Source organism: Dendropsophus ebraccatus, chromosome 13 (assembly GCF_027789765.1).
Source record: "Dendropsophus ebraccatus isolate aDenEbr1 chromosome 13, aDenEbr1.pat, whole genome shotgun sequence".
In the NCBI taxonomy this organism is placed as follows: Eukaryota; Metazoa; Chordata; class Amphibia; order Anura; family Hylidae; genus Dendropsophus; species Dendropsophus ebraccatus.
This window is the reverse complement of record NC_091466.1, coordinates 60,447,500-60,462,327: the sequence shown is the minus strand read 5'-3', so window position 1 is coordinate 60,462,327 and position 14,828 is coordinate 60,447,500. Positions and strand designations below refer to the sequence as shown.

Here is a 14,828-nt window from a genome sequence, read left to right as displayed (position 1 = left end):
CTGGAACTCAAGGGAGCAGGTCTGAGGAGGTATGGACTATGAACTTATTTAATATGTGGGAAACTTTGTGCTGTTGTTTTTTTTGTTTTTTTTTTTAAACAATTTTACATCTTCCATGGTGTCCAGCCATTGGTATTTCATTTTACCATGATTTGTACAACTCTTAATCTGAGACCGCAAGTGAAAGAGGCAAAAGACATAAACGCCACCATATACATATTATTTCTCTTGTTATGACCAGAACTATCAGCGCATTCTTGGCCAACTTAACAAAGCTTGCAGAATTCCTATTTCACAGTTGATGTGAGTTCAGCTGAAAGGAGAATTGGGACATTCTATTTTTGACATGACAGTGGAAGTAACATAGATCACCATGGAGAAGCATTTCACATGAGTGCCCCTTCAAGTTTACTCTCATCCTGTGGCATGTGTTTCGGAATTTTCCATGGCGCCTTAAGTGCCAACCTACCACCTATAACAATGAACAATATAACAACAATATAACAACCCTAAGCCACCACCTGACTTACAAGCCTCTGGACTCCCAGATAATAACAACTCAAAATATCAGTTGATAAACTTGAACTTTAATATATTGTGCTCTATGTTTGAATTTTTTTTTTTTTTTTTTTTACAAAATGTTGATTTTTTTTTTTTTTTTGCATTTGGGTTTGTATACTGTGATCATTGCAGTCTATGTACATTTATTCTCTATTTTCCAGAATAATCATCTCTACATTCATGTCAAAATCAGACACTTGTGTGATATTAAAGCATCAATACACAACTGGTCTCATTTACTAACAATGCGTCAATTTTAAACCATTATGCTGTCGGCTGTGTATTTTTTTTTCTGCATTTAATTCATTAATGTGGCGCACGCCCTTAGTAAATCTGGAAAGTTTTTCATAGGACAAAACTAAAACCCAACCATTATGATACAGTAGAAGTGGCTGGTTTTTTAAATGGAAAACCTGTAAAACGAGTTTGCATAATAAATTTTAAGGGACACACCAACGACACGCCCACTTGGTGGGTTTTTGGACAAAAATTATGGGTTTGTCGGGTTGTGTTGCACACCTTAAGGAAATGTGCCAGAACACTAATCCAGCAAAGAAAGCGAATTTGAGCATTTTTGTTTTTCGTGGATTTTTTCCTGCAGCATCATTTTTCCACCATGTTTCTACTGGAAATGCTTTGGATTTTCCAAACAGAAATTCAGTGAAAAAATACACTTCACTTTTGTTTTAAAGCCCATGGATATCCAAAAAAAAACACAAAACCTGAAACACCGTGCTTCATCCATAACAGTTGTTCTGTTGCTTAAGGCTGGGTTCAAACTGCGTGTTTGCTGTCCGTTTAATGGATCTGGTTGTATAAGTTTAATTTTAATGTATAGAAAAACATGGTGTTCGATTAAAAAAATTTTAAAAATAGATCCATTTCAATATATATAGATAGATAGATATATGTATTTATTTATTTTTTTAATGTACAAACAACGGCTGTTATTTGGTACTCGATACAACGGCTGTTGTCTTGAATAAAAGTTGCATTGAAGTCTATGGACAACGGCCGGAAATAAGTTACATGATCATTATTTTGACGGCCATAGTAAACAACAGCCGTTGTTCAATACAGTGTGGGAAACAACAGCTGTTGTTTGCATTGACTTCAATGCAAATCATTGCAGTATGAAAAGAACGGCTGTTCTTTGTGTGAACATAGCCTTATAATGTAAGTAAATGGAAAACAGATCCTGGTGGACGGCATGCGACTGCGTCAGTTGGACTTTAAATGGAGAGCAAAAGTGCAATATGAACCTAGCCTTACTGAAACCCCCACCCTTGCTATTCTATATCCTGTAGATGGGGGTACATTTGCCAAGAATACCCCCCTTTAACTAAAGAACCAACTGTACCAACAAATCACAGACAGCAAAGGGGTGCAGACATGACTCCAATGTTCAACAGTGCAGATAGAGATTTTTTTTTATTTGTTAGTCCGACGGTTCGCTCATCTCTAGTAACAACCAGTAGTCCTAGTCTATTCTATTCTAACATCAGAAGCTGCTCTTCGCCACCCAGCTTAGGGTCATATAACCTCATTGGCCTCATTTTATTGAAAATTATTTTATTTGTCTTGCAATTGGAAGATTGCAACAGGAGAAAAGTAGTAGAAATGCCTAGAAATTTATAACTGGCCTGTTCAATATATAAACAGTATTATATTTCCAATGGAAAGGGGAGGTATTTGGGCATATGTCGTATGTAGTATTGTCAATATATAGATTCTGGCTACATGATTCATGGGGTAAATAACGGAAAAGATGAAAATTTGCCCTTAGTGCATATCATACTGACCTATATGGAGACCATTGATTGGTCTTGGCTTTATCATAGTAAGCCAGCGCTGCATCAGTACTGGCTTACTTATTATCATTCTGTAAAACAATGCATACCCTGTGCCCTGCATTAACAGTGGCTGGCATAGATGTGTTTTTCTTTTTTTTTTTTACTTTCATGTCCATCATTTCTTATTGATGTTTGCATAAAATTCTGCTTCCAGGGCCATTTTATCGAAAGTACGTATATTAGTTTCAGCTCTTACTCTCTCCCTTATATTAAAGGATGCCCTAGCCACCGAGCGTGCATTGTCCACCACAGTCTGTTTTTCCTTACATATCTGTTCACTGCGTTCTAGCTTCTTTTCTATGGACAAAAGCAGTTCCTGTCTTTTCCTGTCTTCAATCTTTAGTACCTTTTGCCGATTCTCCCTTTGGATTTTCTCTTTTTCCAGTCGTATTTCCACTGCTTTTCGAGCTTTGTGTTGCACGACTTCATCAGCTACCTGAGCCGCGTGCTGTAGCTTTCTTTCCGCCGCTTTGGCCAGTTCCTTCAGATGCTCGGTGCGCTCTTTCTCTTTCTGTTCCGCTGCCAGCCTTGCTCGATGGATTTGGTGTTCTTCCCTTTGTGCTCTAGTCTTTATTTCTTGGGTCCTTTTTTCTTGTAATTGCTCTAAATTTTCTTGTGCTTTATGCAGATGTTTCTCAAGCGTCTTCCTTTTCTCCTCAGTGTCAGACTCTTCTTTCTGTGCCATCTCCTGAAGAAGGGCTTGGTGCTTAATCTTCTCCATCTTGTTCTGCAGGATTTTGTTCACCTGCTGAGACCTCTCCTGCTTTTTATTCTGGGCTAACATATACTTATCATGTAGGAAGTCATCACTTGGCTCTAGGGCATCATTTTTCTTGAGCTGTTTGGACTTTTGACCTTTTACTTGGATGGTGCTCTTTTGCTTCGCTTCCAATTTCCCAATTTTCCCTTTGCCTTGTTTTTCCATCTCTGACAAAGTCAATTCCTCTGAAGAGACTTTGCTGCGTCTGTTTCTGACGCGAGACTCCAACATTTTTTGCCCTTGTAATATAGCTCGATGTCTTTCTCTTTCTTCAAGCTCTTTTTTTAAATCTGAGCTCTTCCTCTGGGTTTCCCACTGTAAGTGAGCCCAGTATCGCTGCTCCTTCATGATTTTTTCCTCTTCATGCTTGGCAATCATAATTGCGGCAATCTTTTTGTCTCGTGAAGGTAGTTCGTGAATCCCTTTTTTCTTTACCTCTTTAACCATTTTTTCAACCTTCTTCGTTGTTTGGGGTGAATGGCTAAGATCTCCAAGACTGAAACTTCGACCCAAGAGGGAATTAACAGTATCCAAAGTCCTAGATTTTGGAATAGCTTGTGTTCTTCCACGTAAACTGTCCCCGCTGTATGAAGAGGTCATGGATTCTGAGGATGTTCTACCAGAGATACCTTCTCTCATTTTCTGTAGGGAGTCCAGAGACTGACTCTTACTTTTCCTTGTGACTACAGGAGCAGCATCCTGGGTCATTGATTCGGTACTGCTCTGAGTATCTTCAGATTGGGAGCTACTACTCTTTTGAGATTTGGAGGTTGAGGCAGGTTGCCTTTTGGGCCGGGATGGAGCACCTCTTTTAGTGAGTTTGGTAGGTAAAGATTGAGATCTATCGCTGTCTTTGGACAGATGTGTATTACTTCTTTGGGAACCCGTGCTGGATCGAGTGTCACTTCTCTTAGATGCTGGGGGGGTTGCAAGTTCAGCCCGGGAAGGCCCTTTTGAGCTACCCGGTGAGCTAATATTGCTACTTAGCACTAGTGGTAGAATCCTTCTCTTTTCTTGACGGATAATTCTTTCCCTTTCCTCCCTGCACATTTTCAGCTTCCTCTGTCTTTCTATCTCATAAACTTCACAAAGACCAGTGGCTACTCGCATAGACCGCCCTGGAGCTTCCTTCACTAGGTCTGAAAGACTTCTAGATAAAAGTTCTACTGGTTTCACCATACATCGGGCACAGGCCTCCAGGGATCGGGGACTGGTCAGCACATACCGACTTCCTTCTGCTTCAGAACATTCAAAATTATAAAGATCCAAGTGTAACATAGGAGAATGCTCTCTCTGCCGTACCATTGCCCCTCCTGTTGTCTCCTCTCCTCCCGGATCTTCTGTAGGTTCAGCCATCATCATACCTAATAAAAATAGACCAGATCAGTTTTTTCAAGTAAATATCAAACATTTGGTTTTGTAGGCTCCCCCACAGATCAGCTGATCTTCAGGTTTCAGGCACCACTCTTTACATTCAGTAACAACTGTATCTGGTATTGGAACGCATCCCATTTACTTCAATTCAATAAGGTCCAATACCTAGTACAGCTACTACCAAATGTATAGAGCTGTGACTGGTAAAGTGATGAAGTAAGCTGATTGGCAGGAATGGACGGAATCAACACCTTTGATCCGATATTGATATTGGCCATGCTTTATATGCTTGGGGTAATTTTTCTGCTATATTAAATCACATCCATTGAGTTTAAACATGGTAATGGCAGATGAGGTAATATAGAGTTACACGTCAAACCCTAAGACAAATGCATTTACTCTGGTCCTCACCATCCTCTGGTGTATTTAAAAAGGCTGCCATATGCTCAGCAACCATCTCTCAGCTGTTCTCCATGGATTACAATGTTAGAAACATATATGTCATTTATAGAAGAAATGTGGATATGTGGCATCAAGTTTCCTTAAAGGGGGTTTCCAGGATTAGAAAGACATAGCTTCTTCCAATAAACAGCACCCCTCTTGGCCATGTGTTGTATGACATTGCAGCTTAGTTCTATAGGAGTAAATGGAGCCAAGTTTTAATACCACACACAGCCTGAGGGTAGGTGTAGTGCCTTTTTTTTTTTTAAAAGAAAGCAGCAATTTTTTTAATCCTACATAACTGCTTTACTAAGCATTTGGCAATAAACAGATAAATGTCATAGTGGTAGCCCGTAAATTAGCAAGAGCAGAGAGCAAGATTTGTTCTAGCTCTGATTGGCCATGGTTACCCATTTACTTAAAGGGATTATCCAGAATTCAAAAAACATAGGGGGATATTTACTAACAAATCTAAAAACACGATTTTGTCAAACATGTTTTGGCATAATTTCCAATCTAATGTGTTTAGTCAAATTTATGTAAATTGTCTAATAGCATAGTAAATGTGTCTTAAAAATAATGGTCTTTTAATTAGTCTAATAAATTCACCTGGTTCGGAACAGACGTAGCGATGCGCCAATATATGCGACTTTTTAAAAAATTGCACAGTTAATAAATTTAGCTAAAAAAGAATTCTGGTGCACTTCCGATCTAATTAACAACAAAAAATCTAATTCAAAAAGTCGCATCTAATTTAGATAGTCTTGTCTAAAAAAGCTTCAAAAATTCATATTAGATTTATTTTGAGCGCAAAATAGATATATTAGACTAAAAACAGGCGCAATTAGTTTGATAAATGTCTCCCATAGTTCCTTTTTTTTTTTTTGCAAAAAGAGCACCACCCCTGTCCTCGGGTTGTGTGTATTACAATTTATCTCCATTCATTTCAATAGAAACTGCAAAACCCACACTTAAACTGAAGACTGGCTCAGTTGTCCCTAGCAACCAATCAGATTCCACCTTTCATTTTCCAAAGAGTCTGTGAGGAATGAGAAGTGGAATCTGATTGGTTGCTAGGGGCAACTGAGCCAGTTTCACTTTGCACCATGTTTGATAAATCTCCCCCTTCATAACCCTATTATACATAATGTCCACCTACTTTTGAACATATATGTATATATATATATATATATATATATATATATATATTCAGTATCTCAACTATATGTGCGAAGTGCATCTCCAATAATAGTGGTCATGTGTGGATTTAAAGGGACGCTCCTGCTTTTAAGCCCCTTTAATCAACGTATTACAATCGATTCTCCAGTATATATTGTCCCTGTAATTATTCAGGTGACCATAATCTAATTGGGGGGGGCAGGAAAACAATTACCTGTTGCCTTTTGTGAAGTATAGGAGTTCTATATGACAGCGTACATTGTATGGATGTACTACTAAAAGACTGTCCTGATATGCAATAATATTAGGAAATCGCTTGATACCCAATGTATTATTATATCTATAGCTGTTCAGCTTCACATAGGGGGAATAGAAAGAGAAGTTATTAAATCATTGCTCGCCACCACTTTATATATGGCTGGCAGGAAGCTGATTTCTGATTATACAACAGATATAGCGGGCATGGTGGACTATATATATATATATATATATATATATATATATATATAAAACAAATATTATATAAATATAGGACAGGCAGCAGCTAGGGCCCAAGATTCATCATACTACTAAATAGGCTTGTGTGCATCGCCCTGTATAATTTCACTACCTCCGCCAGATGCCTTACTAATCCCCACCAGTCCTGAGAGCGAAAGCGATCAATGCGGGATGGATGGGGGAAATCGAGGAGGAGGGCACAGAAATCCCACCAGTGCTCGGGAAGTAGCATGATACCACAATGAACAGAATGCACAATATACAGATCACAATGATTCCTATGGTTACTGGTAACATCCTAGATCTATACAGCAGAGCACAAGGAAATACAGGGCTATACATGTAGCTGATACATCAAACACAGGGATGTACACAAACCGAGGGTGAACTATAGCAATAGGATGAATGTGATAGTCAAGCCCATCATGGAATATTTCCATTTACCTTCATCTCCCACTTCAGGATCAACTGACGGGTGTGTTTAGCAGAGAGAGAGCGATATCAGCACCAGGGCAGCGGACAGCGACTAGATAGCAGGGAGAGGCGGGTGTGAAGAACAGCCAGTGTGCAGCAGAGGAGGGAGGGGGTGAGTACAGGGAACAGCTGGTGGCAGAGGAAGACTCACAAATCTGCAGGGGTGAAAGCTTGCATGAAAAAACACAGAAGAGCCAGAGAAGGGGAGGAGGAGACAGATGCAGGGAACAGCCACTCTAGAGAGAGGAGGGAGGGTAAAGCATTGCCCAGCATGGCCACTAATAGGTAGGACGCAGGAAGGTGTACATATAGTGACTCCATTTCATTGCCAGTAATGGATAATACAAGGACGGTCATGGTTGCATTTATTGACAGGGTGCATGGCTTCAGGAAAGATGTTACTAATATCAAGCATCTATGGATGCTGTAGGCGGCAGGCACAGGGTTGTCCGTCAGCTTTTCCGGAGCCCTGAACAACACATCTGTCTATATCAGGGATGAGTAAAAAGAGAAGAAAAAAGAAGGCCCGGCGCCTCGTGTAATACTATCAAACAAGGGACGATTATTGAAGAATAATAGGCTGCTCACCTTTTTGCCCCTTGGGCTTTAAGCGTATAACCCCTCACTGTTCGTGGGGGTACCAGTACGAGTGGCAGGAGGTTTCCAGTGGCTAGGATGCAGGAGGGCTGCTAAAGCTGATTGTACCACAAATGGGGTGCTCCCAGCTACGGGGCCCATGTAAGACAAATAGTGAAAAAAATTAAAAACAGGGTACTTCTTACTCAGCGCCGCCCAAGGAAGACATCCAAGAGTTACCAGATAGAATAAAGATGCAATTTATTCATAAAAAGCACAGAAATTGACGCGTTTCAGGAACAAGCAGGTCCCCTTTCTCAAAATAAGGTGCACCTTATTTTGAGAAAGGGGACCTGCTTGTTCCCGAAACGCGTCAATTTCTGTGCTTTTTATGAATAAATTGCATCTTTATTCTATCTGGCAACTCTTGGATGTCTTCCTTGGGCAGCGCTGAGTAAGAAGTACCCTGTTTTTTATTTTATTTTTTTCACTATTTATATCAGGGATGGGGAACCTTTGGCCCTTCAGCTGTTGCAAAACTACAATTCCCATCATGCCTGGGCAGCCGAAGCTTTAGCTTCGGCTGCCCAGGCATGATGGGAATTGTAGTTTTGCAACAGCTGGAGGGCCGAAGTTTCCCCATCCCTGGTCTATATAGTGATACATCTCTAAATTGTGTGGTTCAGGACTGTAGGAAAGCTGGGTAAAAACCTTGGTATGTTTATACAGAACAGACAAGTAACCAGTTGGAGGAAAGGCGTGCATTTGTTTATACAATGTTTAGGATTCTTCATCATGGGTGTGGTAGCCGGGATTGGGGGGGGGGTCAACAAAAAGCTTGATAGCAAATGATTTAGGTAGAGATGGCTATTAAAGAGGACGTCTAAGATGAGATAAAACATAGTTACTTTCTTGCAAAAACAGCGCCAACCCGGTCTCAGGTTGCGTGTGGAATTACAATTCAGCTGTATTCACTTCAATGGAACTGAGCTGCAAAACCCCACAGACTGAAACAGTGGTGCTGTTTCCAGAAGAAAGCGGCTATGTTTTTCTAACCCCATCTAAAAGAAAGCCAGCTGCTCTATTTCTTATAGCCACTATGGTCAAATGACTGGAAAATGTATGACATGGTTAGGTTAAGTGCAAAAGAACAGTAGCTGCTCCTGTCAGCGGAGATTCCCTAACAGTGAGAAGCGTTGCTCTGCTGGGACCGCTACTTTATATATAAACTAGGTCAGGTTCCTATATATTTTATTTATAATTATCCAACATATTGCACTGAAGCAAACGGAATATATTTAAATATATAAAACAAGATGGATGGAACATCTTGGAATTGCACCTGGGCCCCTTTGCCTAGAGGGCACACAGGCCTCTCTACAAGATGACAGCAGCGCTATGTGTGCCTGTGATGGGAAGAAGTACATACGCAACTGCACATTATATGAATATTATATGTTATGGTGAATATAATCGCTCCACAGCATGGCTTCATAATAGACAGCAGTGCTTAGGTAGTTAGGTTATACAGCTTCTTTTTTTTTTCCATTGTGGCCTATTAGCTGCCATTTGTATGTCTGTTTCGCTTTTTGACTATAGTTTGCTTGCAGTTATATAGATATGAAAAGTGTTCTTTTGTGGGAATCTTCACAGCAGAATGCCAACCTTTTTGCTTATATACGTGTGTTGCTGTGCTGTACTTAAAGTGAATGTACCGCTAGTACATCGTTTTTTATTTTTTACATGAACAGACTGGCACCGTCGTTGGGAGGCCAGTGGCACAGTCCTTTTTTTGAACTTCTGCCTGGTTCACCTGCACGGCGCCAGTCTATTCCCAAGCACCAGCCTGGCATGAAGCACTGGGGGTGGGCCGACCAGCCCCCAGTGTGATGAGACTCTCACCCCTCTGTGATGCGGCTCCTTTAAAGTCAACGGAGATGAGTCACAGAGGGAAGGGGAGATCGTCTCACTGGGGGCTGACGGGGCTGCCCCCAGTGCTTCATGCCCGACCGATGCTCGGGAAAAAAGGACTGCAGCATCAGCATCCCCGTACTGGCACCGGTCTGTTAAAAAAAATGGAAAAGAAAAAAAAGCAATGTACCTAGTGGTACTTTTGCTTTAAAGGGATTGTGTCATCTAACTTTTATTCTAATCTGTTTCTATTTTCTGCTTGTAGTTTTTTTATTTCACTATTTTTACATTGTAATGAAGGCTGCCATCTTGCCTGGGCTGTTCTTAACAGCATTTAGTGACATGCTTTACAGCAAACTTCATGGACATAGATGACAATAGACAGACTGTCCCCTTGGGATGAATGTTAACCATTACTTAGCGTGCTCTGTGGCCTGTGAAGACATCATTCCACAGGGAGCTGCTATTGTCTTCTCTATCTACTGGCATCACATGTTGCTGCAATGCTGTACAGTAATCACTTTACAGCAGCCTCCTCTTATCCCCACAGACACAACAGGAAGTGTCAGCATAGTTTTGGCCCCAGTGGTGAGAATGAAAACTGCAAGATTTCAGGATTATTTTACAATATAGAAAAATGAAAAAATTTCACCAAAAATTCTTTAAAAATATGTGTAACATAAAAATATTATTTAAACAATAAGTCATGTTCTGATGACACCTTCCCTTTAAGTCTTATAGCATAGCTTGGGTCTGTAATTTTGTTCCTGGTTCGCTCTATAAAAAGATGGTTTAGCAGAAATCATTGCACCAGTTCGCCCATTCCGCTTAAACCTAGCAACTAATTTATAGCCATGGCATTATAATGTGGGAACTTCCATGTCAGGAATTGTATATGGGGATTTGCTCCTGCTCTGGACAGTTCCTCACATGGACAGAGGTGGCAGCAGAGAGCACTGTGTCAGACTGGAAAGAATACACCACTTCCTGCAGAACATACAGCAGCTGATAAGTACTGGAATACTTGACATTTTTAAATAGAAGCAAAGTCCTATCACATCAGGGAGTCTCCCTGTCAAGCCTTCTTCCTGCAGGTGGTGGAGTATAAGTTATGGGGCAGTGCCGTGATCAGATCTGGAATGGGAGGTTGTCAAATTAAAACAGAAACACACTATATGTAGTTTTCACATTTTCTATTGAATTGGGATTTGCTCTTCAACAATAGATTCTGAGTAGGATTGTATTGCCCATCAGTGGGCCCAGGTTCTTCCACAGTAATGCGGCCAGCCACAATCACAGCACAGGTTTCCTGACCTCTATTTATTGTCTTCTTTTCTTTTGTATGCTTTTTCTTCATCTCAGGCTCATTTTATATAAAAAGGAATGATTGACACCCAAACTAGTCCTCATATTTCATTGTTTATGCAGACAAGTCACTGAAGAAAATGTACAACTCAACAAAACAAAATGCAAAGATACAGAGGGGAAACTACCGGCCTGGTCAATCATTGACACCGGTAAAAAATGTAGCTAAAGCAATCACCTAAAAAAAACTGTAACCTTTGTGGATATATATAACTAAAACTACAGGTTTATCTAGTTTGAGCTCTCATAGGTTGTGCAAGAAAAAAAAGAAGACAGCAATAGCCAGCAGATGGCGTCATGGAGGCTTTCAGCTTTCACATCTACAGCTATGAACAGCTGCAGCTGATAACATGACCAGATGACATTAACCCTTTCAGGACCAAGGCAAATTTTATGAATATGACCTGTGTCACTTTATTCATCAATAACTTGGGAATGCTTTTACCAATCCTTCTGATTCCAAGATTGTTTTTTTGTTACATATTATACTTTATGTTAGTGGTAAATTTGAGTTGATAGCTTTAGAATTTTTTTGTGAAAAAACTCCAAAATGTTGTTAAAAATGTAAAAAAAAGTGCATTCTCTACATTTGAAAGTCTCTGCCAATAAGGAAAATAGTAATACTACATTCATTATTTAATAATTCATATCTATAACATGTCTACTTTATTTTAAAAGCATTTGGTGAACATGCTTTTACTTATTTGGGATGTTAGAGGCCGTAAATGTTAAGTAGCAATTTTCAAAATGTTCGTGAAAATTTCAAACTCAGAAATTCTTTAGGCACCAGTTCAGTTTTGGAGTATATTTTAGAGGCCTGTATACTAAAACCCCCCACAATTCAACCCATTTTGAAATCTTCACTCTTTCAAGTATTTAAATTTACATTCATTCAGTTATTTAACCCTTTCTGCATTTCACAGGAATAACTGCAAAGTAAGAGTGAAAAGTTAAAATTTGCATTTTCTTTCCAGAGATTCCAATGTAATCCTATGTGTTTTTTACAAAACCAATTACCGTTATTGATCCACCAAAGCCAGCAATTGCCGATGCTGGACCCCCTTTGGGGGTCCAGTGGCAGTTACACTAAACTGTCAGCTATCAGCTAAAAGTTTAGTTGCAGCTTCCGGTCACTGTTTGTCTAAACAGTGAGCATCTGAAGCAGGTCAGTACATTTTCATTTAAGAGACAATGATGTATATATATATATTCCCTTTTTCCTAAACCTTATTATTATTATTATTTAATGATAAAAAAAGCCTGCAGGGGTTCCCCCTATTTTTATAACCAGCCAGGTAAAAAAACAAACAAGCAGCAGCCTAGTAGTACCAGGGTGGAGAGGGACATTTATTTTGGCCCTCCCCATCCTAATAATACCAGCCTGCTACTGACAGGAGCTCCAGTTTGGGCATTCCAGGACTACTGGTACCCAGCTCCTTACAGTACCCCTATAGCAGTGGGCACTGGGGTAATAATGGGAGGGTTAGTGTTAGCCATGTTACGGGCTAACACTAAGCCCTGGCTTAGAAATGGATGCCGTCTATCAGACTTTATTCACTCCACAGTGTGGAACATATTGAGGTATGCTTGCACTTTTATGTTCCTATAATATCATCCACATTGCACCAAACATTCACTGGGCCAATAAGTACTCACTGCGTCTTCATACAGCATGAATCCCTGTTTCTTTTTGTTTTACATAAATGCATCGTATACATCATAGACTCACCACAGGTAGGTAATCTTTCTCATTGCCCAGACACGCTGCTCTCTCATCGATGTTTCGGAGGGATGACTTCTATCTCCCCAGCGATGAAGTCCATGTTTGAGTCTACATGCTGACCAAAAAACGTCATAGTTAGCACAAAAACATTACACACATAAACACAAAAATGGTAGAAAAAACTCCAATAAAAATGCAATAGTATGAAAAAAAAAATTGTTACACTGGTGGCAAAAAAGTCACAAAAAGCAGTGTTTGTGGGTGCCCTTAGGGCTGCTTCCATCTTCTTCAGCCACCGATATTCACATGCAAGCATACCCGAGTTGCGCTCACCTTTAGTGAATGTTTAAAGTGAATGTACCATCAGGTACAACGCTTTGAGGGTTTTTTTATGAATGGATCAGCGCCGGTCTATTCTCGAGCACCGACCTGGGAAGACGCACTGGGGGCGGGCCTGTTGGCCTTCAGTGTGATGAAACCCCCTCTCCTCTGTGACGCGGCTCCATTGATTGTAATGGAGACGCCTCACAGAGGGGAGGGGAGATCATCACACTGGGGGCCCGCCCTTCCTGGGTCGATGCTCAAAAATAGATCGGCGCCGATCCATTCGTTAAAAAAAAAAAACTCAAATCTCTCACCCACACCATACAGGACTGATCCCCCAGTTCATAGGGGATCCTGAACAGATTATCTAACCAAAACACGAACAGAGGGCAAAAGCAATTGAAGGACTGTCAGCAATTTTTAATGTTTAGCATGACCGAGAGGATTACATAACACTGTACTTTCCACCTGCTAGGAGTGGTGACTGAATTAGGGCACCACACCTCCATAATGTATGAGGAGATAGTTAGCTCCTGAACTGCTGCTATAATCCTGTTAGTCTCCTTTTACCTTCATAATTACTTATTGTTGTTCTCTGCTTTACATTTTTGTTCCTCGGGGTAGTTCCTCTCACACAGGATAGTCGGAAAAACTAAACTATCTTTTAAATCAACCTTTGTCAGAAAGTTATAAAGAATTGTAATTTACTTCAGTAGAAAAATCTCAAGTATTTCCATACTTATCAGCTGCTGTATGTCCTGCAGGAAATGTTTTATTTTCAGTCTGACACAGTGCTCTCTGCTGCCATCTCTGGCCGAGACAGGAACTGTCCAGAGCAGGAGAGGTTTTATGTGGGGATTTGCTACTGCTCTGGACAGTTCCTGACACGGACAGAGGTGTCAGCAGAGAGTACTGTGTCAGATAGGAAAGAATACACCACTTCCTGCAGGGCACACAGCAGCTGATAAGTACTGGAAGGCTTGAGATTTTTAAACAGAAGTAATTTAGAAATCTGTATAACTTTCTGGCTTCAGATTTTATTGGAGTACTTCTTTAGGTTACAAAAAAATAAAGATACAAAAACAAATAAATATATTGTGTTAAATAATCATCACATAACACTTTTGTATCGATGTGCCAAAAAAACGACACCTTAACTCAAATATATATCTTGTTGCAATTATGCCAGAGTTAAACAGTTATAGCTCTTATATCTGTGAATGTTGGATGGTGGGAGCAGGCGCATCACTTCATAACCACCTCCTACCTATGTTAGACTATAGTAGAAAAGTGGGTGAACAAGGTGGGCGAAAAATGTTTAGCCATAATGGAAACCATTGTGACTCTATTACCCAAGGGCCCACACAGACTCCAGGTCTGGCTCTTCACGTGGTTCTCATGTGTGGCTAAGGGCCCTATTCCACAGTAACGATAACCGGCCGGATCGGGCCCATTTGGCCCGATTCGGCCAATTATCGTTCGGTGAAATAGAGAGAACGATCAGCCGATGATCGTGTCATCGGCTGATCGTTAATTTAGGGCCAGACCTAAAATCATCGTTCCCCCACCGCGCATCGCTACGGTTGAATAGCGGTGCGCGGCGGGCGACCGACGATTTGAGAAGAAACAGCAGCAGCATCATCATACATTACCTGGCTGCAGGGCTTCTCCTCCGCTCTGTCTTCATCCCCGGGTCCCGCGCGCTCTATCTTCTGAATGGCCGGTCAGCTGACGGAGCGCTCAGCCAATCACAGGCCGGGACCGCCGCGGCCTGTGATTGGCCGAATGT

General features: G+C 40.7%; 1 protein-coding gene across 5 annotated transcripts in view; it reads right to left on the bottom strand.

Annotated features, from left to right (window-relative positions):
* CCDC177 (coiled-coil domain containing 177) overlaps positions 1-14,828 on the bottom strand; it is a 67,489-nt gene that overhangs the window by 49,245 nt on the left and 3,416 nt on the right. For 2 of the 5 annotated variants that reach the window (XM_069950815.1, XM_069950814.1), the window contains exons 2-3: positions 12,722-12,830; positions 703-4,538 (exon numbers count right to left, since the gene is read on the bottom strand). In XM_069950815.1, the coding sequence (XP_069806916.1) occupies positions 2,530-4,536 (2,007 nt within the window). In that variant the 5' untranslated portion in view covers positions 4,537-4,538; positions 12,722-12,830 and the 3' untranslated portion in view covers positions 703-2,529. Of the gene's footprint in view, positions 1-702; positions 4,539-7,110; positions 7,124-12,721; positions 12,831-14,828 lie in introns of those variants that run through there. The other 3 variants (XR_011359570.1, XR_011359571.1, XM_069950817.1) reach the window with 2 other exon arrangements.